General features: G+C 40.3%; 1 protein-coding gene across 7 annotated transcripts in view; it reads right to left on the bottom strand.

Annotated features, from left to right (window-relative positions):
• Positions 1–1,611: 1,611 nt before the first annotated feature.
• ahnak (AHNAK nucleoprotein) overlaps positions 1,612–25,685 on the bottom strand; it is a 40,561-nt gene continuing 16,487 nt past the window's right edge. Inside the window, exons 4-9 of one of the 7 annotated variants that reach the window (XM_073812210.1) lie at positions 24,188–24,393; positions 17,847–24,087; positions 11,799–17,498; positions 10,371–11,441; positions 7,158–8,228; positions 1,612–6,800 (exon numbers count right to left, since the gene is read on the bottom strand). In XM_073812210.1, the coding sequence (XP_073668311.1) occupies positions 2,596–6,800; positions 7,158–8,228; positions 10,371–11,441; positions 11,799–17,498; positions 17,847–24,087; positions 24,188–24,393 (18,494 nt within the window). In that variant the 3' untranslated portion in view covers positions 1,612–2,595. Of the gene's footprint in view, positions 6,801–6,833; positions 9,859–10,020; positions 24,088–24,187; positions 24,394–25,685 lie in introns of all 7 variants that reach the window. The other 6 variants (XM_073812212.1, XM_073812213.1, XM_073812211.1 and 3 more) reach the window with 6 other exon arrangements.

The following is a 25,685-nucleotide window of genomic DNA, read 5'->3' as shown; positions in this document are numbered from 1 at the left end:
CTCGTCTACTTGCCTATACATAGTAGCATATTCTCCATATTAAAATGATATGCAGACAACATTATGCCCCATAAAACTAAGAACGTATGGTTGTTTTGGGGAGGAGATTGGGGTGAGACGCACATATACAATCTTCCGCTGACTGGGATTTATGAATGGAATTTTGCGCAGTTTCTGGAGTACGCATGGTTTTATAAATCTGAAAACCTTTGTGCATACGCAAATTCTGCCTTATGTGCGTACGCACACTTTAAGGAGGAAATCTATGAAGTTTTATACACGAGGCCCCTGGTATTATGTGATGACTTCTAGTGATTCCCAGTTTATTTCCTTCAGCAAATAAAAAATTACATGACAAACAATATTTTTGAATATGTTCCTCCAAATAAACTGTTACATGTTACAACAATCCTCTGCATTTTATCATGCGTCATGCTCTATGTGATGCCTTATTTTTTGCAATAATTTCAGCCACTTCAAGCGCAATTTAAGCGTACTGTAATTTAAGACATGCCTTTATCTGTGCTTAGTAATGTTGCAAATTCCAGTCATAACACATGCTCAAACATTAGTAAAACGTGTTGCGTATATCATTTAAATAATCTCCTACCCAAAATTATGAGTCTGAAAGGGAAACTCCTAGAAATGCATGAAAATGTCAGTCACAAAAAGAACTAGACCACACCTTTTAGCGCTAATGATCCACTGCGAGTCTTAAGTAAATCCCGACATCATTATTTAATGACAAAATTATGGTTTACGCTGGCGCAAGCTGTTAGTAAATCTAGCCCCAGGTAACTTAAATAAATGACCCAACCCTTAATATTAAGTATCACAACTAAACATTTTAGGCTGGGTTCCTGAACAGGGATTAGCTTAAACCAGGACTAGGCCTTAGTTTAATTAGGATATATAACTAGTTTTAACAAATATGTCTTACTTAAAACATTACTTGTGTACATTTTGAAGCAAAACAAAGGGCACTGATGTATTTTAAGATGTGTCAGTGCAATTTGTTTTCAGTTTGGATAGCTCTTACATTTTTTTGAGTCTAGGACTAGTCTAACCCCTGTCCGGGAAACCGCCCCTTTAAGTTGAAAATACTTAAAACTTTAAGTAAATATAACTTAACAAAAATAGTCAAAGCAAAAACACAACTCAAAAATGTAAGTTGGGTGAACAAATTTCAGGTAACTTGAAATAAATAGTTGGGTCAATTATTTTATCACATTATTTTTAACAAAAGTTAAAACTACTTACACTTAAGAAAATATAATTTAACTGAGTCAAAGCAAAAAGACAACTCAAAAAGTTGAGTAAACAATTTTTTACAGTATATTGAACTGATTCAACTTATGTTTTTAAGTTGAGGCCACAAATACTTGTCTCGTCAACTTAGAAATTAGTTAAGAGAGTAAAAACTTAATATTTTTAAGTTGACACAACTTGCAGCTTTTGAATTTGTTCATTCAACTTAACATCTTAATATGAAACAACTAAAATGACAACATTTTTTAAAGTAAAGCGTAACATTAACTGAAAAATAAAAACATTTCTACACATTCATAGTTAACATTTAGTATCTGAATTCAACAGAAGGACACAGTGAAGTACTGATAATTGAACACTTTATTAATGTTTTGCAATTGACACAAGAAAAAGTAACTTGCAGCCTAAATGTCCCATTATTTACAATGGCAATGCAGATTTTATTAAAAATATATTTTTAAACCATTGGCATTAGCTTTCTTGTAGTTTTATCACCACATGGCAGCACAACATTTCATAGGATGAAATTTAATAAGAGAGCGACTCTACTCAAAATGTGGAAGACATTACAAAGAAAACAAAATGCCATAGAAACCGTTAAAATCATAGCAAGTGACCGCTTTTCTCAGCTTTTTGATTGTGCATTTTTTAAGAGATTCTCAATAAGTCACTGAAAAAGATATTCGTATAGATATAAATACTTTAGACGATTATAAGCTCTGTGTAAATTCCATTAGAATAGAATATTTGAACTGTGGCATTATTTGGGAAACAAGCATATGTGATTCCATATGTGTCTAAGTATATTTACAGTTTGTACAGCCCTTAAACATCATTGTGCTTATTAAATGGTATCAAATCAATCACTGTTAAAATGAGTTATTCATCTGCAATAATACAATACAGCACTGATTATTCAACTGATGCTTTAAAGTTATAAAATTCTTTCAAATCAGGGTAAAAAAATCAATTTGTTTAATGTAGATGTGTCTAGAAAATGTTTAGAAAGACAGCAGAAAGAATAAACTTAACCATTTCCCAAAATTTCTTAAAAGGTACAAAAATATAAGCTTTCAAATGAAAAAACAATAAACAAAACAGATGCACACTTTTTGTTTTCTTTAAACTACACACATTGGATTGGATTATTTTCTTAATTACAATACAGATTTCTCTTATTTACAGTTAAATTGGAAAAAAGACATGAATGTCTTTAAAGAACATTTGGAAGAGCGGTAGAAACAAGTGTGTAGCAGTGCACTATTGCTTAAAATTGTCTAGACTGACAAGATGTGAATGTACTGTATATAGACAATTGTATGAAAATTATTTCTTTGGTGAAACAGCTAATTCAAGTTCTGGTAACCGAAAACTACCCTTTGAACCACTATCAATGCTAGAGGATGACGACATTCTGGACTTTTTTGAAGGCTGAGCAATTCCACCGGCATCCTCAGACCTAGCCTCAGTTTCATCTCCAAGTGTCACTTCATATGAACCTTTACCTTTCGAGCTAAAACCTCCAATTGTAGCAAACTTAATCTTTCCTTTTTTGCCTTTAACCTTAGTTTCTCCAACATCGATTGAAATGTTGCCACCCTCTGCCTGTAAGTGCCCTTCGGTAGAGACGGGGGAAGCTAAACCCCCTTCATCACTCACTGAAGATGAGTGATGTCGTGACTTTTTAAAGAAGTCAAGGGAGGCAGATTTACTTTTCGGTGAAACCTTTAATCCTTCTACTGCTACCTTGCCACTTGCCAATTCCCCAGAACTAAGACTCAATTCCTTAAATGCCTTTCCACTAGCTTTAGCAGCAACATCAGTGTCTTCTCCTTGAAAAGCAAGATCACTTGCACTTCCACCCTTAGATTTAGATTTTACAAACATTTTTGGCATCTTGACTTTCACTTTTGCACCACTGGTTTTCACATCTGTACTTTGCATCTCCAGATTCTGGGACATAACATTACCACTAGCAGCCAGTTCTGCTGAACCTACATCTGCTGCTCCAATCTCTTTTCCTTCTACTTTTGGCAATGCAATACCAAACTTTGGTACTTTGATTTTAGGAAAGGTTACATGACCTTCTTGGTACTCCATACCACCTGTTATTTCTCCTGTTTGTCCCCTTACATCCAAGCCTGACATTTCAATGCGCCCTTTTACAGCCTTTTGTTCAGCGAGATTTAAACCAGCACCAAAATCATCACCATGGATTTTAACAGACGGCATTGCGAGCTCAACATCCTGATTTCCTCCTTCAACATCAATTTTAGCACTGCCCTTTCCATTAATGCCAGATCCAGTGACACCTGGAGCATTTAAGCTAACACCCTTGCCCGATGTGCTAAATTTTGGCATTTTGATTTTACTCTCTTTTGCTTTAATATCCGGGCTCTCCAAACTAGTACCTGGGGTCTGAATATCAACACCTTGAACATCAGTTTTAAGGCTTGCAGATGGCAAATCAATATCTGATGATTTTACAGCTCCTTTTACTTTTGGAGATTTTATGTCAAATTCCACATCAGGAAAATGTAGCTTTCCAAAAAATGGCTTCTTTACTTTGGCAGGCTTCAGCTGCAAGTCAGGATCATGTGTCTCTATCTTAACATTTTCAGTCTTCATATCACCATCAAAAGGTTTTGACTTTCCCTTTCCTTTCGCCAATTTAAATTTACCCTTCTTTCCTTTAAAATCTATGTTCATATCAGGTCCTTCTACACTGCCACCAACATCAGGAATTTCTGCCTCTAATTTTGGGCTTTTACCTCCAAATGTAAATTTGGATTTCTTTGTTTTAGGCATTTTGATGTTTACATCTGGTCCACTTATTTTTCCTTCAGGTCCTTTGATATCAACATCTGGAGTTTTGATGTCTATTTTAGGTCCTGCAATATCAAAATCAGCTTTTGGTAAGTTGACATCAACTTCAGGACCCCCCAGTTTAGGACCCTGGAGTCCAAATTTTGGCATTTTGACTTTAGGCATATTGAAACCCCCCTCAGGTCCCTTGATATCAAGATCAGGACCTTCAATGTCTAAGTTCGTAGCCTTTAGGTCACCTTTGATCTTTGGCACAGAAACATCTACATCACCCTTGACTTTGGGGCCTTTAAGATTGAAGTCTACATCTGGCATTGAGATATTTGGTCCAGATATGTGAGGCATTTTGAATTTTGGACCCTTGATTTTTCCCTCAGGACCTTCAATGTCAAGATCTGGAGTTTTGATGTCAATTTCAGGTCCTTTAATGTCAACATCAGCCTTTGGCAGATTGACATCAATCTCAGGACCCTCCAGTTTAGGACCCTTAGATCCAAATGATGGCATTTTAAATGTAGGCATTTTGAATCCACCCTTGGGACCCTCGATATCAACATCAGGACCTTCAATGTCTAATTTCGGAGCCTTTAGGTCACCTTTGATCTTTGGCACAGAAACATCCACATCACCCTTGACTTTGGGGCCTTTAAGATTGAAGTCTACATCTGGCATTGAGATATTTGGTCCAGATATGTGAGGCATTTTGAATTTTGGACCTTTGATTTTTCCCTCAGGACCTTCAATGTCAAGATCTGAAGTTTTGATGTCAATTTCAGGTCCTTTAATGTCAACATCAGCCTTTGGAAGATTGACATCAATCTCAGGACCCTCCAGTTTAGGACCCTTAGATCCAAATGATGGCATATTAAATGTAGGCATTTTGAATCCACCCTTGGGACCCTCGATATCAACATCAGGACCTTCAATGTCTAATTTCGGAGCCTTTAGGTCACCTTTGATCTTTGGCACAGAAACATCCACATCACCCTTGACTTTGGGGCCTTTAAGATTGAAGTCTACATCTGGCATTGAGATATTTGGTCCAGATATGTGAGGCATTTTGAATTTTGGACCTTTGATTTTTCCCTCAGGACCATGAATGTCAAGATCTGGAGTTTTGATGTCAATTTCAGGTCCTTTAATGTCAACATCAGCTTTTGGCAGATTGACATCAATTTCAGGACCCTCCACTTTAGGACCCTTAAATCCAAATGATGGCATTGTGACTTTAGGCATCCTGAAACCACCCTTGGGACCCTCAATATCAACATCAGGACCTTCAATGTCTAATTTTGGAGACTTAAGGTCACCTTTGATCTTTGGCACAGAAACATCAACATCACCCTTGACTTTGGGGCCTTTAAGATTGAAGTCTACATCTGGCATTGAGATATTTGGTCCAGATATGTGAGGCATTTTGAATTTTGGACCCTTGATTTTTCCCTCAGGACCATGAATGTCAAGATCTGGCATTTGGATGTCAATTTCAGGTCCTTTAATGTCAACATCAGCCTTTGGCAGATTGACATCAATCTCAGGACCCTCCAGTTTAGGACCCTTAGATCCAAATGATGGCATTTTAAATGTAGGCATTTTGAATCCACCCTTGGGACCCTCGATATCAACATCAGGACCTTCAATGTCTAATTTCGGAGCCTTTAGGTCACCTTTGATCTTTGGCACAGAAACATCCACATCACCCTTGACTTTGGGGCCTTTAAGATTGAAGTCTACATCTGGCATTGAGATATTTGGTCCAGATATGTGAGGCATTTTGAATTTTGGACCTTTGATTTTTCCCTCAGGACCTTCAATGTCAAGATCTGGAGTTTTGATGTCAATTTCAGGTCCTTTAATGTCAACATCAGCTTTTGGCAAGTTGACATCAATTTCAGGACCCTCCACTTTAGGACCCTTAAATCCAAATGATGGCATTGTGACTTTAGGCATCCTGAAACCACCCTTGGGTCCCTCAATATCAACATCAGGACCTTCAATGTCTAATTTTGGGGACTTAAGGTCACCTTTGATCTTTGGCACAGAAACATCCACATCACCTTTGACTTTGGGGCCTTTAAGATTGAAGTCTACATCTGGCATTGAGATATTTGGTCCAGATATGTGAGGCATTTTGAATTTTGGACCCTTGATTTTTCCCTCAGGACCTTCAATGTCAAGATCTGGAGTTTTGATGTCAATTTCAGGTCCTTTAATGTCAACATCAGCTTTTGGCAGATTGACATCAAACTCAGGACCCTCCAATTTAGGACCCTTATGTCCAAATGATGGCATTTTGAATGTAGGCATTTTGAATCCACCCTCAGGACCCTCGATATCAACATCAGGACCTTTAATGTCTAATTTTGGAGACTTAAGGTCACCTTTGATCTTTGGCACAGAAACATCCACATCACCCTTGACTTTGGGGCCTTTAAGATTGAAGTCTACATCTGGCATTGAGATATTTGGTCCAGATATGTGAGGCATTTTGAATTTTGGACCCTTGATTTTTCCCTCAGGACCATGAATGTCAAGATCTGGAGTTTTGATGTCAATTTCAGGTCCTTTAATGTCAACATCAGCTTTTGGCAAGTTGACATCAATTTCAGGACCCTCCACTTTAGGACCCTTAAATCCAAATGATGGCATTGTGACTTTAGGCATCCTGAAACCACCCTTGGGACCCTCAATATCAACATCAGGACCTTCAATGTCTATTTTTGGAGACTTAAGGTCACCTTTGATCTTTGGCACAGAAACATCCACATCACCTTTGACTTTGGGGCCTTTAAGGTTGAAGTCTACATCTGGCATTGAGATATTCGGTCCAGATATATGAGGCATTTTGAATTTTGGACCCTTGATTTTTCCCTCAGGACCTTCAATGTCAAGATCTGGCGTTTGGATGTCAATTTCAGGTCCTTTAATGTCAACATCAGCTTTTGGCAGATTGACATCAATCTCAGGACCCTCCAGTTTAGGACCCTTAAATCCAAATGATGGCATTTTAAATGTAGGCATTTTGAAACCACCCTTGGGACCCTCGATATCGACATCAGGACCTTCAATGTCTAATTTCGGAGCCTTTAGGTCACCTTTGATTGTTGGCACAGAAACATCCACATCACCTTTGACTTTGGGGCCTTTAAGATTGAAGTCTACATCTGGCATTGAGATATTAGGTCCAGATATATGAGGCATTTTGAATTTTGGACCCTTGATTTTTCCCTCAGGACCTTCAATGTCAAGATCTGGAGTTTTGATGTCAATTTCAGGTCCTTTAATGTCAACATCAGCTTTTGGCAAGTTGACATCAATTTCAGGACCCTCCAATTTAGGACCCTTCAATCCAAATGATGGCATTGTGACTTTAGGCATCCTGAAACCACCCTTGGGACCCTCAATATCAACATCAGGACCTTCAATGTCTAATTTTGGAGACTTAAGGTCACCTTTGATCTTTGGTACAGAAACATCCACATCACCTTTGACTTTGGGGCCTTTAAGATTGAAGTCTACATCTGGCATTGAGATATTTGGTCCAGATATGTGAGGCATTTTGAATTTTGGACCCTTGATTTTTCCCTCAGGACCATGGATGTCAAGATCTGGAGTTTTGATGTCAATTTCAGGTCCTTTAATGTCAACATCAGCTTTTGGCAGATTGACATCAATATCAGGACCCTCCAATTTAGGACCCTTATGTCCAAATGATGGCATTTTGAATGTAGGCATTTTGAAACCACCCTCAGGACCCTCGATATCAACATCAGGACCTTTAATGTCTAATTTTGGAGACTTAAGGTCACCTTTGATCTTTGGCACAGAAACATCCACATCACCCTTGACTTTGGGGCCTTTAAGATTGAAGTCTACATCTGGCATTGAGATATTTGGTCCAGATATGTGAGGCATTTTGAATTTTGGACCCTTGATTTTTCCCTCAGGACCTTCAATGTCAAGATCTGGAGTTTTGATGTCAATTTCAGGTCCTTTAATGTCAACATCAGCTTTTGGCAGGTTGACATCAATTTCAGGACCCTCCACTTTAGGACCCTTAAATCCAAATGATGGCATTGTGACTTTAGGCATCCTGAAACCACCCTTGGGACCCTCAATATCAACATCAGGACCTTCAATGTCTAATTTTGGAGACTTTAGGTCACCTTTGATCTTCGGCACAGAAACATCCACATCGCCCTTGACTTTGGGGCCTTTAAGATTGAAGTCTACATCTGGCATTGAGATATTTGGTCCAGATATGTGAGGCATTTTGAATTTTGGACCCTTGATTTTTCCCTCAGGACCATGAATGTCAAGATCTGGAGTTTTGATGTCAATTTCAGGTCCTTTAATGTCAACATCAGCTTTTGGAAGGTTGACATCAATTTCAGGACCCTCCACTTTAGGACCCTTATGTCCAAATGATGGCATTTTGAATTTAGGCATCCTGAAACCACCCTTAGGACCCTTGATATCAACATCAGGACCTTCAATGTCTAATTTTGGAGCCTTTAGGTCACCTTTGATCTTTGGCACAGAAACATCCACATCACCCTTGACTTTGGGGCCTTTGAGATTGAAGTCTACATCTGGCTTTGAGATATTTGGTCCAGATATGCGAGGCATTTTGAATTTTGGACCCTTGATTTTTCCCTCAGGACCTTCAATGTCAAGATCTGGAGTTTTGATGTCAATTTCAGGTCCTTTAATGTCAACATCAGCTTTTGGCAGGTTGACATCAATCTCAGGACCCTCCACTTTAGGACCCTTAGATCCAAATGATGGCATTTTGAATTTAGGCATGCTGAAACCACCCTCAGGACCCTCGATATCAACATCAGGACCTTCAATGTCTAATTTCGGAGCCTTTAGGTCACCTTTGATCTTTGGCACAGAAACATCCACATCACCCTTGACTTTGGGGCCTTTAAGATTGAAGTCTACATCTGGCATTGAGATATTAGGTCCAGATATGTGAGGCATTTTGAATTTTGGACCCTTGATTTTTCCCTCAGGACCATGAATGTCAAGATCTGGAGTTTTGATGTCAATTTCAGGTCCTTTAATGTCAACATCAGCTTTTGGCAGATTGACATCAATCTCAGGACCCTCCAGTTTAGGACCCTTAGATCCAAATGATGGCATTTTGAATTTAGGCATGCTGAAACCACCCTCAGGACCCTCAATATCAACATCAGGACCTTCAATGTCTAATTTCGGAGCCTTTAGGTCACCTTTGATCTTTGGCACAGAAACATCCACATCACCCTTGACTTTGGGGCCTTTAAGATTGAAGTCTACATCTGGCATTGAGATATTTGGTCCAGATATGTGAGGCATTTTGAATTTTGGACCCTTGATTTTTCCCTCAGGACCATGAATGTCAAGATCTGGAGTTTTGATGTCAATTTCAGGTCCTTTAATGTCAACATCAGCTTTTGGCAGATTGACATCAATCTCAGGACCCTCCAGTTTAGGACCCTTAGATCCAAATGATGGCATTTTAAATGTAGGCATTTTGAAACCACCCTTGGGACCCTCAATATCAACATCAGGACCTTCAATGTCTAATTTCGGAGCCTTTAGGTCACCTTTGATCTTTGGCACAGAAACATCCACATCACCCTTGACTTTGGGGCCTTTGAGATTGAAGTCTACATCTGGCATTGAGATATTTGGTCCAGATATGTGAGGCATTTTGAATTTTGGACCCTTGATTTTTCCCTCAGGACCATGAATGTCAAGATCTGGAGTTTTGATGTCAATTTCAGGTCCTTTAATGTCAACATCAGCTTTTGGCAGATTGACATCAATCTCAGGACCCTCCAGTTTAGGACCCTTAGATCCAAATGATGGCATTTTAAATGTAGGCATTTTGAAACCACCCTTGGGACCCTCAATATCAACATCAGGACCTTCAATGTCTAATTTCGGAGCCTTTAGGTCACCTTTGATCTTTGGCACAGAAACATCCACATCACCCTTGACTTTGGGGCCTTTGAGATTGAAGTCTACATCTGGCATTGAGATATTTGGTCCAGATATGTGAGGCATTTTGAATTTTGGACCCTTGATTTTTCCCTCAGGACCATGAATGTCAAGATCTGGAGTTTTGATGTCAATTTCAGGTCCTTTAATGTCAACATCAGCTTTTGGCAGATTGACATCAATCTCAGGACCCTCCAGTTTAGGACCCTTAGATCCAAATGATGGCATTTTGAATTTAGGCATGCTGAAACCACCCTCAGGACCCTCAATATCAACATCAGGACCTTCAATGTCTAATTTCGGAGCCTTTAGGTCACCTTTGATCTTTGGCACAGAAACATCCACATCACCTTTGACTTTGGGGCCTTTAAGATTGAAGTCTACATCTGGCATTGAGATATTTGGTCCAGATATGTGAGGCATTTTGAATTTTGGACCCTTGATTTTTCCCTCAGGACCATGAATGTCAAGATCTGGAGTTTTGATGTCAATTTCAGGTCCTTTAATGTCAACATCAGCTTTTGGCAGGTTGACATCAATCTCAGGACCCTCCACTTTAGGACCCTTAAATCCAAATGATGGCATTGTGACTTTAGGCATCCTGAAACCACCCTTGGGACCCTCAATATCAACATCAGGACCTTCAATGTCTAATTTCGGAGCCTTTAGGTCACCTTTGATCTTTGGCACAGAAACATCCACATCACCCTTGACTTTGGGGCCTTTGAGATTGAAGTCTACATCTGGCATTGAGATATTTGGTCCAGATATGTGAGGCATTTTGAATTTTGGACCCTTGATTTTTCCCTCAGGACCATGAATGTCAAGATCTGGAGTTTTGATGTCAATTTCAGGTCCTTTAATGTCAACATCAGCTTTTGGCAGATTGACATCAATCTCAGGACCCTCCAGTTTAGGACCCTTAGATCCAAATGATGGCATTTTAAATGTAGGCATTTTGAAACCACCCTTGGGACCCTCGATATCAACATCAGGACCTTCAATGTCTAATTTCGGAGCCTTTAGGTCACCTTTGATCTTTGGCACAGAAACATCCACATCACCTTTAACTTTGGGGCCTTTAAGATTGAAGTCTACATCTGGCATTGAGATATTTGGTCCAGATATTTGAGGCATTTTGAATTTTGGACCCTTAATTTTTCCCTCAGGACCATGAATGTCAAGATCTGGAGTTTTGATGTCAATTTCAGGTCCTTTAATGTCAACATCAGCTTTTGGCAGATTGACATCAATCTCAGGACCCTCCAGTTTAGGACCCTTAGATCCAAATGATGGCATTTTGAATTTAGGCATGCTGAAACCACCCTCAGGACCCTCGATATCAACATCAGGACCTTCAATGTCTAATTTTGGAGACTTTAGGTCACCTTTGATCTTTGGCACAGAAACATCCACATCACCCTTGACTTTGGGGCCTTTAAGATTGAAGTCTACATCTGGCATTGAGATATTTGGTCCAGATATGTGAGGCATTTTGAATTTTGGACCCTTGATTTTTCCCTCAGGACCATGAATGTCAAGATCTGGAGTTTTGATGTCAATTTCAGGTCCTTTAATGTCAACATCAGCTTTTGGCAGATTGACATCAATCTCAGGACCCTCCAGTTTAGGACCCTTAGATCCAAATGATGGCATTTTAAATGTAGGCATTTTGAAACCACCCTTGGGACCCTCAATATCAACATCAGGACCTTCAATGTCTAATTTCGGAGCCTTTAGGTCACCTTTGATCTTTGGCACAGAAACATCCACATCCCCCTTGACTTTGGGGCCTTTGAGATTGAAGTCTACATCTGGCATTGAGATATTTGGTCCAGATATGTGAGGCATTTTAAATTTTGGACCCTGGATTTTTCCCTCAGGACCATGAATGTCAAGATCTGGAGTTTTGATGTCAATTTCAGGTCCTTTAATGTCAACATCAGCTTTTGGCAGATTGACATCAATCTCAGGACCCTCCAGTTTAGGACCCTTAGATCCAAATGATGGCATTTTGAATTTAGGCATGCTGAAACCACCCTCAGGACCCTCGATATCAACATCAGGACCTTCAATGTCTAATTTTGGAGACTTTAGGTCACCTTTGATCTTTGGCACAGAAACATCCACATCACCTTTGACTTTGGGGCCTTTAAGATTGAAGTCTACATCTGGCATTGAGATATTTGGTCCAGATATGTGAGGCATTTTGAATTTTGGACCCTTGATTTTTCCCTCAGGACCATGAATGTCAAGATCTGGAGTTTTGATGTCAATTTCAGGTCCTTTAATGTCAACATCAGCTTTTGGCAGATTGACATCAATCTCAGGACCCTCCAGTTTAGGACCCTTAGATCCAAATGATGGCATTTTAAATGTAGGCATTTTGAAACCACCCTTGGGACCCTCAATATCAACATCAGGACCTTCAATGTCTAATTTCGGAGCCTTTAGGTCACCTTTGATCTTTGGCACAGAAACATCCACATCACCCTTGACTTTGGGGCCTTTGAGATTGAAGTCTACATCTGGCATTGAGATATTTGGTCCAGATATGTGAGGCATTTTAAATTTTGGACCCTTGATTTTTCCCTCAGGACCATGAATGTCAAGATCTGGAGTTTTGATGTCAATTTCAGGTCCTTTAATGTCAACATCAGCTTTTGGCAGATTGACATCAATCTCAGGACCCTCCAGTTTAGGACCCTTAGATCCAAATGATGGCATTTTGAATTTAGGCATTTTGAAACCACTCTCAGGACCCTCGATATCAACATCAGGACCTTCGATGTCTAATTTCGGAGCCTTTAGGTCACCTTTGATCTTTGGCACAGAAACATCCACATCACCTTTAACTTTGGGGCCTTTAAGATTGAAGTCTACATCTGGCATTGAGATATTTGGTCCAGATATGTGAGGCATTTTGAATTTTGGACCCTTAATTTTTCCCTCAGGACCATGAATGTCAAGATCTGGAGTTTTGATGTCAATTTCAGGTCCTTTAATGTCAACATCAGCTTTTGGCAGATTGACATCAATCTCAGGACCCTCCAGTTTAGGACCCTTAGATCCAAATGATGGCATTTTGAATTTAGGCATTTTGAAACCACCCTCAGGACCCTCGATATCAACATCAGGACCTTCAATGTCTAATTTCGGAGCCTTTAGGTCACCTTTGATCTTTGGCACAGAAACATCCACATCACCTTTAACTTTGGGGCCTTTAAGATTGAAGTCTACATCTGGCATTGAGATATTTGGTCCAGATATGTGAGGCATTTTGAATTTTGGACCCTTAATTTTTCCCTCAGGACCATGAATGTCAAGATCTGGAGTTTTGATGTCAATTTCAGGTCCTTTAATGTCAACATCAGCTTTTGGCAGGTTGACATCAATCTCAGGACCCTCCACTTTAGGACCCTTAGATCCAAATGATGGCATTTTGAATTTAGGCATGCTGAAACCACCCTCAGGACCCTCGATATCAACATCAGGACCTTCAATGTCTAATTTCGGAGCCTTTAGGTCACCTTTGATCTTTGGCACAGAAACATCCACATCACCCTTGACTTTGGGGCCTTTAAGATTGAAGTCTACATCTGGCATTGAGATATTTGGTCCAGATATGTGAGGCATTTTGAATTTTGGACCCTTGATTTTTCCCTCAGGACCATGAATGTCAAGATCTGGAGTTTTGATGTCAATTTCAGGTCCTTTAATGTCAACATCAGCTTTTGGCAGATTGACATCAATCTCAGGACCCTCCAGTTTAGGACCCTTAGATCCAAATGATGGCATTTTAAATGTAGGCATTTTGAAACCACCCTTGGGACCCTCGATATCAACATCAGGACCTTCAATGTCTAATTTCGGAGCCTTTAGGTCACCTTTGATCTTTGGCACAGAAACATCCACATCACCTTTGACTTTGGGGCCTTTAAGATTGAAGTCTACATCTGGCATTGAGATATTTGGTCCAGATATGTGAGGCATTTTGAATTTTGGACCCTTGATTTTTCCCTCAGGACCATGAATGTCAAGATCTGGAGTTTTGATGTCAATTTCAGGTCCTTTAATGTCAACATCAGCTTTTGGCAGGTTGACATCAATCTCAGGACCCTCCACTTTAGGACCCTTAGATCCAAATGATGGCATTTTGAATTTAGGCATGCTGAAACCACCCTCAGGACCCTCGATATCAACATCAGGACCTTCAATGTCTAATTTCGGAGCCTTTAGGTCACCTTTGATCTTTGGCACAGAAACATCCACATCACCCTTGACTTTGGGGCCTTTAAGATTGAAGTCTACATCTGGCATTGAGATATTTGGTCCAGATATGCGAGGCATTTTGAATTTTGAACCCTTGATTTTTCCCTCAGGACCTTCAATGTCAAGATCTGGAGTTTTGATGTCAATTTCAGGTCCTTTAATGTCAACATCAGCCTTTGGCAGATTGACATCAATTTCAGGACCCTCCACTTTAGGACCCTTAAATCCAAATGATGGCATTGTGACTTTAGGCATGCTGAAACCACCCTTGGGACCCTCAATATCAACATCAGGACCTTCAATGTCTAATTTCGGAGCCTTTAGGTCACCTTTGATCTTTGGCACAGAAACATCCACATCACCCTTGACTTTGGGGCCTTTAAGGTTGAAGTCTACATCTGGCATTGAGATATTTGGTCCAGATATGTGAGGCATTTTGAATTTTGGACCCTTGATTTTTCCCTCAGGACCTTCAATGTCAAGATCTGGAGTTTTGATGTCAATTTCAGGTCCTTTAATGTCAACATCAGCTTTTGGCAGGTTGACATCAATCTCAGGACCTTCAATGTCTAATTTCGGAGCCTTTAGGTCACCTTTGATCTTTGGCACAGAAACATCCACATCACCCTTGACTTTGGGGCCTTTAAGATTGAAGTCTACATCTGGCATTGATATATTTGGTCCAGATATGTGAGGCATTTTGAATTTTGGACCCTTGATTTTTCCACCTGAACCCTCAATGTTCAGATCAGGAGATTTAATATCAATTTCTGGTGATTTAATACTAACATCACTGGTAGGTAGACTCGTGTCAATGTCTCCTTTAGGTGATTTAAATCCAAATTTTGGCATCTTAAATTTTGGCATCTTAAAACCTCCCTCTGGACTTTTAACATCAAAACTTGGAGAATCAACTTCCACTTTCGGCACACTGACATCACTCTCAACATTTACTCCAGCTTGACCTTTTACTTTGGATCCTTTCAAGCTTAAGTCAACATCAGGTAAAGACATCTTTGGACTTGATATTGATCCCATTTTAAATTTGGATCCTTTAGCTTTGATGTTAGGTGTTGTGATATCAACATCTGGAACTTCAATGCTGCCTTTTGCTCCTTTGGGAAGCTTGGCTTCCACATCAGGACCTTCAATCTTTGGACTTTTAAATCCAAACTTTGGCATTTTGAACTTGCCTTTTTTCACACTACCTCCAGGAACATCTAAATCAACATTAGGGCCCTCTATGTCCATCTCTGGTAACTGGATATCAACATCATGTGAGACATCAGCATCACCTTTTAGTTTGGGCCCTTTAAGGTTGAAATCCACATCCGGCATAGAAATCTTTGGTCCAGAAACCGATTGCATTGTAAATTTGGGGCCCTTGATTTTTCCCTCAGGTCCCTCAATGTCAAGCTCTGGACACTTGATATCCACATCTGGTGCTTTAATCTCAATTTCTGCTTTTGGAAGTTTTACATCAACATCAGGGCCTTCGACTTTTGGACCTTTCTGTCCAAATGAAGGCATTTTGATAGTTGGCATCTTGAAACCACCCTCAGAACCTTTAAAGTCTGGGCCTTCAATTTCAACTTTTGGTGGTTTAATATCTCCTTCAACTTTTGGACCTTTAATAGCCATTTCTGCTTTTGGAAGTTTCACATCAACATCACCTTTTAGTTTGGGCCCTTTAAGATTGAAATCAACATCTGGTCCAGAAATCGATGGCATTGCAAATTTGGGGCCTTTGAATTTTCCCTTAGGTCCCTCAATGTCAAGCTCTGGACTCTTGATATCCACATCTGGTGCTTTAATCTCAATTTCTGCTTTTGGAAGCTTCACATCAACATCAGGGCCTTCGACTTTTGGACCTTTCTGTCCAAATGAAGGCATTTTGATTTTTGGCATCTGGAATCCACCCTTAGAACCTTCAAAGTCTGGGCCTTCAATTTCAACCTTTGGTGCTTTAATATCTCCTTCGACTTTTGGAATAGACACATCCACATCACCTTTCAGTTTGGGCCCTTTAAGGTTGAAATCCACATCCGGCATAGAAATCTTTGGTCCAGAAATCGATGGCATTGTAAATTTGGAGCCCTTGATTTTTCCCTCAGGTCCCTCAATGTCAAGCTCTGGACCTTTAATATCCACATCTGGTGCTTTAATATCTCCTTTAACTTTTGGAACAGACACATCCACATCACCTTTCAGTTTTGGCCCTTTAAGGTTGAAATCCACATCTGGCATAGAAATCTTTGGTCCAGAAATCGATGGCATTGAAAATTTGGTGCCCTTGATTTTTCCCTCAGGTCCCTCAATGTCAAGCTCTGGACCTTTAATATCCACATCTGGTGCTTTAATATCTCCTTTAACTTTTGGAACAGACACATCCACATCACCTTTCAGTTTTGGCCCTTTAAGGTTGAAATCCACATCTGGCATAGAAATCTTTGGTCCAGAAATCGATGGCATTGAAAATTTGGTGCCCTTGATTTTTCCCTCAGGTCCCTCTATGTCAAGCTCTGGACCTTTAATATCCACATGTGGTGCTTTAATATCAATTTCTGCTTTTGGAAGCTTCACATCAACATCAGAGCCTTCGACTTTTGGACCTTTCTGTCCAAATGAAGGCATTTTGATCTTTGGCATCTGGAATCCACCCTTAGAACCTTCAAAGTCTGGGCCTTCAATTTCAACCTTTGGTGCTTTAATATCTCCTTCGACTTTTGGAATAGACACATCCACGTCACCTTTCAGTTTGGGCCCTTTAAGGTTGAAATCCACATCTGGCATAGAAATCTTTGGTCCAGAAATCGATGGCATTGTAAATTTGGAGCCCTTGATGTTTCCCTCAGGTCCCTCAATGTCAAGCTCTGGACCTTTAATATCCACATCTGGTGCTTTAATATCTCCTTTAACTTTTGGAACAGACACATCCACATCACCTTTCAGTTTAGGCCCTTTTAGGTTGAAATCCACATCTGGCATAAAAATCTTTGGTCCAGAAATCGATGGCATTGTAAATTTGGAGCCCTTGATTTTTCCCTCAGGTCCCTCAATGTCAAGCTCTGGACCTTTAATATCCACATCTGGTGCTTTAATATCTCCTTTAACTTTTGGAACAGACACATCCACATCACCTTTCAGTTTAGGCCCTTTTAGGTTGAAATCCACATCTGGCATAGAAATCTTTGGTTTAGAAAATGGCATCTTGAATTTGGAGCCCTTGATTTTCCCCTCAGGTCCCTCAATGTCAAGCTCTGGACCTTTAATATCCACATCTGGTGCTTTAATATCAATTTTTGCTTTTGGAAGCTTCACATCAACATCAGATCCTTCGACTTTTGGACCTTTCTGTCCAAATGAAGGCATTTTGATTTTTGGCATCTGGAACCCACCCTTAGAACCTTCAAAGTCTGGGCCTTCAATTTCAACCTTTGGTGCTTTAATATCTCCTTCGACTTTTGGAATAGACACATCCACGTCACCTTTCAGTTTGGGCCCTTTAAGGTTGAAATCCACATCTGGCATAGAAATCTTTGGTCCAGAAATCGATGGCATTGTAAATTTGGAGCCCTTGATTTTTCCCTCAGGTCCCTCAATGTCAAGCTCTGGACCTTTAATATCCAGATCTGGTGCTTTAAAATCTCCTTCGACTTTTGGAATAGACACATCCACGTCACCTTTCAGTTTGGGCCCTTTAAGGTTGAAATCCACATCCGGCATAGAAATCTTTGGTCCAGAAATCGATGGCATTGTAAATTTGGGGCCCTTGATTTTTCCCTCAGGTCCCTCTATGTCAAGCTCTGGACCTTTAATATCCACATCTGGTGCTTTAATATCAATTTCTGCTTTTGCAAGCTTCACATCAACATCAGAGCCTTCGACTTTTGGACCTTTCTGTCCAAATGAAGGCATTTTGATCTTTGGCATCTGGAATCCACCCTTAGAACCTTCAAAGTCTGGGCCTTCAATTTCAACCTTTGGTGCTGTAATATCTCCTTTAACTTTTGGAACAGACACATCCACGTCACCTTTCAGTTTGGGCCCTTTAAGGTTGAAATCCACATCCGGCATAGAAATCTTTGGTCCAGAAATCGAAGGCATTGTAAATTTGGGGCCCTTGATTTTTCCCTCAGGTCCCTCTATGTCAAGAACTGGACCTTTAATATCCACATCTGGTGCTTTAATATCAATTTCTGATTTTGGAAGCTTCACATCAACATCAGAGCCTTCGACTTTTGGACCTTTCTGTCCAAATGAAGGCATTTTGATCTTTGGCATCTGGAATCCACCCTTAGAACCTTCAAAGTCTGGGCCTTCAATTTCAACCTTTGGTGCTTTAATATCTCCTTCGACTTTTGGAATAGACACATCCACGTCACCTTTCAGTTTGGGCCCTTTAAGGTTGAAATCCACATCTGGCATAGAAATCTTTGGTCCAGAAATCGATGGCATTGTAAATTTGGAACCCTTGATTTTTCCCTCAGGTCCCTCAATGTTAAGCTCTGGACCTTTAATATCCAGATCTGGTGCTTTAAAATCTCCTTCGACTTTTGGAATAGACACATCCACGTCACCTTTCAGTTTGGGCCCTTTAAGGTTGAAATCCACATCTGGCATAGAAATCTTTGGTCCAGAAATCGATGGCATTGTAAATTTGGAGCCCTTGATTTTTCCCTCAGGTCCCTCAATGTTAAGCTCTGGACCTTTAATATCCACATCTGGTGCTTTGATATCAATTTCTGCTTTTGGAAGCTTCACATCAATATCAGAGCCTTCGACTTTTGGACCTTTCTGTCCAAATGAAGGCATTTTGATTTTTGGCATCTGGAATCCACCCTTAGAACCTTCAAAGTCTGGGCCTTCAATTTCAACCTTTGGTGCTTTAATATCTCCTTCGACTTTTGGAATAGACACATCCACGTCACCTTTCAGTTTGGGCCCTTTAAGGTTGAAATCCACATCTGGCATAGAAATCTTTGGTCCAGAAATCGATGGCATTGTAAATTTGGAACCCTTGATTTTTCCCTCAGGTCCCTCAATGTTAAGCTCTGGACCTTTAATATCCACATCTGGTGCTTTGATATCAATTTCTGCTTTTGGAAGCTTCACATCAATATCAGAGCCTTCGACTTTTGGACCTTTCTGTCCAAATGAAGGCATTTTGATTTTTGGCATCTGGAATCCACCCTTAGAACCTTCAAAGTCTGGGCCTTCAATTTCAACCTTTGGTGCTTTAATATCTCCTTCGACTTTTGGAATAGACACATCCACGTCACCTTTCAGTTTGGGCCCTTTAAGGTTGAAATCCACATCTGGCATAGAAATCTTTGGTCCAGAAATCGATGGCATTGTAAATTTGGAGCCCTTGATTTTTCCCTCAGGTCCCTCAATGTCAAGCTCTGGACCTTTAATATCCAGATCTGGTGCTTTAATATCTCCTTCGACTTTTGGAATAGACACATCCACGTCACCTTTCAGTTTGGGCCCTTTAAGGTTGAAATCCACATCCGGCATAGAAATCTTTGGTCCAGAAATCGATGGCATTGTAAATTTGGGGCCCTTGATTTTTCCCTCAGGTCCCTCTATGTCAAGCTCTGGACCTTTAATATCCACATCTGGTGCTTTAATATCAATTTCTGCTTTTGGAAGCTTCACATCAACATCAGAGCCTTCGACTTTTGGACCTTTCTGTCCAAATGAAGGCATTTTTATCTTTGGCATCTGGAATCCACCCTTAGAACCTTCAAAGTCTGGGCCTTCAATTTCAACCTTTGGTGCTGTAATATCTCCTTTAACTTTTGGAACAGACACATCCACGTCACCTTTCAGTTTGGGCCCTTTAAGGTTGAAATCCACATCTGGCATAGAAATCTTTGGTCCAGAAATCGATGGCATTGTAAATTTGGAGCCCTTGATTTTTCCCTCAGGTCCCTCAATGTTAAGCTCTGGACCTTTAATATCCACATCTGTTGCTTTGATATCAATTTCTGCTTTTGGAAGCTTCACATCAACATCAGAGCCTTCGACTTTTGGACCTTTCTGTCCAAATGAAGGCATTTTGATCTTTGGCATCTGGAATCCACCCTTAGAACCTTCAAAGTCTGGGCCTTCAATTTCAACCTTTGGTGCTGTAATATCTCCTTTAACTTTTGGAACAGACACATCCACGTCACCTTTCAGTTTGGGCCCTTTAAGGTTGAAATCCACATCTGGCATAGAAATCTTTGGTCCAGAAATCGATGGCATTGTAAATTTGGAGCCCTTGATTTTTCCCTCAGGTCCCTCAATGTTAAGCTCTGGACCTTTAATATCCACATCTGTTGCTTTGATATCAATTTCTGCTTTTGGAAGCTTCACATCAACATCAGAGCCTTCGACTTTTGGACCTTTCTGTCCAAATGAAGGCATTTTGATCTTTGGCATCTGGAATCCACCCTTAGAACCTTCAAAGTCTGGGCCTTCAATTTCAACCTTTGGTGCTTTTATATCTCCTTCGACTTTTGGAATAGACACATCCATGTCACCTTTCAGTTTGGGCCCTTTAAGGTTGAAATCCACATCTGGCATAGAAATCTTTGGTCCAGAAATCGATGGCATTGTAAATTTGGAGCCCTTGATTTTTCCCTCAGGTCCCTCAATGTTAAGCTCTGGACCTTTAATATCCACATCTGGTGCTTTGATATCAATTTCTGCTTTTGGAAGCTTCACATCAACATCAGAGCCTTCGACTTTTGGACCTTTCTGTCCAAATGAAGGCATTTTGATCTTTGGCATCTGGAATCCACCCTCAGAACCTTCAAAGTCTGGGCCTTCAATTTCAACCTTTGGTGCTTTAATATCTCCTTTAACTTTTGGAACAGACACATCCACGTCACCTTTCAGTTTGGGCCCTTTGAGGTTGAAATCCACATCTGGCATAGAAATCTTTGGTCCAGAAATCGATGGCATTGTAAATTTGGAGCCCTTGATTTTTCCCTCAGGTCCCTCAATGTTAAGCTCTGGACCTTTAATATCCACATCTGGTGCTTTAATATCAATTTCTGCTTTTGGAAGCTTCACATCAACATCAGATCCTTCGACTTTTGGACCTTTCTGTCCAAATGAAGGCATTTTGATTTTTGGCATCTGGAATCCACCCTTAGAACCTTCAAAGTCTGGGCCTTCAATTTCAACCTTTGGTGCTTTAATATCTCCTTCGACTTTTGGAATAGACACATCCACGTCACCTTTCAGTTTAGGCCCTTTAAGGTTGAAATCCACATCTGGCATAGAAATCTTTGGTCCAGAAATCGATGGCATTGTAAATTTGGAGCCCTTGATTTTTCCCTCAGGTCCCTCAATGTTAAGCTCTGGACCTTTAATATCCACATCTGGTGCTTTGATATCAATTTCTGCTTTTGGAAGCTTCACATCAACATCAGAGCCTTCGACTTTTGGACCTTTCTGTCCAAATGAAGGCATTTTGATAGTTGGCATCTTGAAACCACCCTTAGAACCTTCAAAGTCTGGGCCTTCAATTTCAACCTTTGATGCTTTAATATCTCCTTCAACTTTTGGAACAGACACATCCACATCACCTTTCAGTTTGGGCCCTTTAAGGTTGAAATCCACATCTGGCATAGAAATCTTTGGTCCAGAAATCGATGGCATTGTAAATTTGGAGCCCTTGATTTTTCCCTCAGGTCCCTCAATGTTAAGCTCTGGACCTTTAATATCCACATCTGGTGCTTTGATATCAATTTCTGCTTTTGGAAGCTTCACATCAACATCAGAGCCTTCGACTTTTGGACCTTTCTGTCCAAATGAAGGCATTTTGATAGTTGGCATCTTGAAACCACCCTTAGAACCTTCAAAGTCTGGGCCTTCAATTTCAACCTTTGATGCTTTAATATCTCCTTCAACTTTTGGAACAGACACATCCACATCACCTTTCAGTTTGGGCCCTTTAAGGTTGAAATCCACATCTGGCATAGAAATCTTTGGTCCGGAAATCGATGACATTGTAAATTTGGAGCCCTTGATTTTTCCCTCAGGTCCCTCAATGTCAAGCTCTGGACCTTTAATATCCACATCTGGTGCTTTGATATCAATTTCTGCTTTTGGAAGCTTCACATCAACATCAGAGCCTTCGCCTTTTGGACCTCTCTGTCCAAATGAAGGCATTTTGATAGTTGGCATCTTGAATCCACCCTGAGAACCTTCAAAGTCTGGGCCTTCAATTTCAACCTTTGGTGCTGTAATATCTCCTTCGACTTTTGGAACTGACACATCCACATCACCTTTCAGTTTCGGCCCTTTAAGGTTGAAATCCACATCTGGCATAGAAATCTTTGATCCAGAAATCGATGGCATTGGAAATTTCGGGCCCTTGATTTTTCCCTCATGTCCCTCAATGTCAACATCTGGACCTTTAATATCCACAACTGGTGCATTAATCTCCATTTCAGCCTTGGGAATTTTTACATCAGGCTTTTGAACGTTAATCCCAAATGATGGTCCAGTAAAGCCCCCTTCAACATTTTGAACAGACACATCAATGTCTCTTTTCAGGACTGGCCCTTTAAGATTAGCATCTACATCAGGCATACATTTTGGGCCAGAGACTTGTGACACATTGAATTCAGAGCCTTTGATTTTTCCTTCTGGACCCTTAATGTTAATATCTGTAGTGGTGAGAATTTTTGATGTCTTGAAGTTTAAACCTCTGCGGCCGTCATCTGTAGGATTTTCATTGTTAAAATTTACTTCTACATTAGAATCTCCTACAGTAGATCCTTTAGTTCCAAATGATTGCACTTTGACATGGGTAGTTTTGAATCCTCCACTAACTGCATCTGTGGGACCTGACAGAACAGATTCACTAGTTTCAAGTTTTGGTAATTTTACTTTACCATCTACTTTGGACATGGTTATATCAGAACCCTGACTGACTTCAACTTCAGATCGTTTAAAATCTGCTTTGGGCTGTTGAATATCTATGCTAAATTTAGATAATTTGGTTTTATCATCAGACCCATCCTTAAGTGTAACAGACGAGGAATCTCTGCTTATAACTGATGTGTTTCTGTCCCCAGCACTGATGGAAAAACCTGAAACATGAGTGTCAAAAACAGGTCCCTTTGATGTGGCAAACTCATTTCCTCCTATCATTCTTGAATCTTTTAATTCAAAAACATGTCCCACTTCAGTTTCTAAGCCTGTCACTTTGCCAGAAAGACCACCACTACCTTCAGCAGTTAACGTCTTTTCAGAATATCCCTGTCCCTTCCCCTCAAACAGTCCAGTGTCTGACACATTAATTCTAATCTCCCTCTCACTCATATCTAATTCACTTGTTGTTTTGACAGGTCCGGTGCTAAAGTGCTTCACATAGGAACCTGTGACCTTGGGTCCTCCAAGAGATATGTCTCCCATTTTAATACCTCCATCTGCACTGCCATGTGGTAATCTGATTTGGGTAGAATCACCCACCAACTGCTCATGCTTAGAGACCTGATATTTGAACTCAGGGCTTGAGTAATCAATTTGCTGGTCACTCTCCCCAGGCACATCCACAGTGTAGGTTGTTATTCGACGAGTAACTGTAGTAATGGTGCAACCATCACTGCTTGTACTACTATGGCGTTCTGTGCGCACATCAACACCCTCAGCAAGATCCTCTGACTTCAGTCTGGGTTTAATCTTCTTAGTGTAGATCCTTCTGTAGTCTTCATCATCCCCACTCTACATGGAGAGAAAGTTTAAACTCAAATGCATATGTTCACCAGTGCTGAATGAAACAACTGAAAATATTAAGCAATAAAGGTTCACATGGTCATCTTACCAGGAGAATGTCAGAACTAGATCCTCCGAATGCTGCACGTCCTTCCCGTGACATTGTGCTCATTGGAGATCGGCAAGGTGACTTCTCTCCAGACTTGTTTTGCAATTTGAGGCCAACCTTATGTCGATTTAAAGTCTTCAGTAGATCAGCTGTTTCCTCCGAGCTCATGTTATCGAAGTAAATTGTAGCCCCAACAATTTGGTCACCTTTAACATGAACAGTAAATTTAGAGTAAAATTAGAAAACCTTTATGAAACAACAGGCTGGTCTGACTGTTAATACGTAGTTTTAATACGTAACTTTTAAAAACTACCCTACCCCAAACCTTACCCTAAACCCAAACAAAAAAACACATTTCAAAAATACATAATGGATTATTTTTATGTTCTGCAACGTAAATGGACAGAAATGTGTAGGAAAATTATACATTTAGCAGACAATAGCAGAGGTGGGAGTAAAGGGCTCGTTATAGTTGTGAGTAGGTCCTACGGCGTAGAGTGACGGCGTAGGTTCTGCGTCGGTTTTCATTTATACGTGAAAATTATGGTAGGCAGTATCCACGCGTGTAACCACAGTAGCAGCACGACCGTCAGAGAAGAAGCAGCTTGGCAACTTAACCCACAAACGAAAAAGAAACAGCAACTTGCTGTGTATGATTTGAGAAGGCCAGCAATGATGTAAGTAAATAAACAGTGACTTTTGTTGCAGTTTGAGTTAAATCACTCCTCAACTTGGCTCATCTTTGTTTTCACCGTCGTAAACGGAAATACCTATGACAGTTTTTTACCTGATGGGAGGGGTTCTGGTGGACCAATCACAGTGCTTGCTGTCCGCGTAGAACTGACGCGCTGTTAAAATTTTTGCGAGGTGCACGTCAGGCTACACAATGCTACGCACAGGCTACGGATAGCCTACGCCGCACGACTATAAATCGGGCTTAAGTCACACATGTGCACGTCACAAATAAGTTTCAAGTCTTAACTAGGGCTGAAACGATTCATGCACTATACACGTAGTGATCTGATTTACACAGATAGTTGTTCAATGTTCATAAAGCACACTATAGCACGTGATACTTTTTGAATTTAGTTGGTGCGATGGCAGAGAGTAAAGATGTCCATAAATGGCAAAGAATGTCTAAAGTTTGGGATCATTACATTCTTAAAAAAAGAAAAGAGGTACAATGTGTCTACTGCAAAGTAGACCTGGCATTCCACAGCAGTACGACTTCAATAATTCAGAACCGAAAACATCCACTCCGTGCTGTTTCACCAAACGTCACTGAAACAAGATAACATAGCCTGAGCCTATAAATTGATGTTCTCTGATTTTAATCCCATACTGTATTTGTAGCGATGTTGTTATGCGGTTTGACTAGATATGATGTTTAGCTTTGATGTTTTTAAGTAGTAAACGTATTCACATTCAATTGCAAGAGCATAGCCTAAAAAAGAACCCCTTCGCTCACACGCACGCACGTATGCACCCTCGTCTCTCT

Source organism: Paramisgurnus dabryanus, chromosome 16 (genome assembly GCF_030506205.2).
Source record: "Paramisgurnus dabryanus chromosome 16, PD_genome_1.1, whole genome shotgun sequence".
NCBI lineage: Eukaryota > Metazoa > Chordata > Actinopteri > Cypriniformes > Cobitidae > Paramisgurnus > Paramisgurnus dabryanus.
Note: the sequence above shows the minus strand (reverse complement) of the source record. Positions and strands in the feature narration are given on the sequence as shown.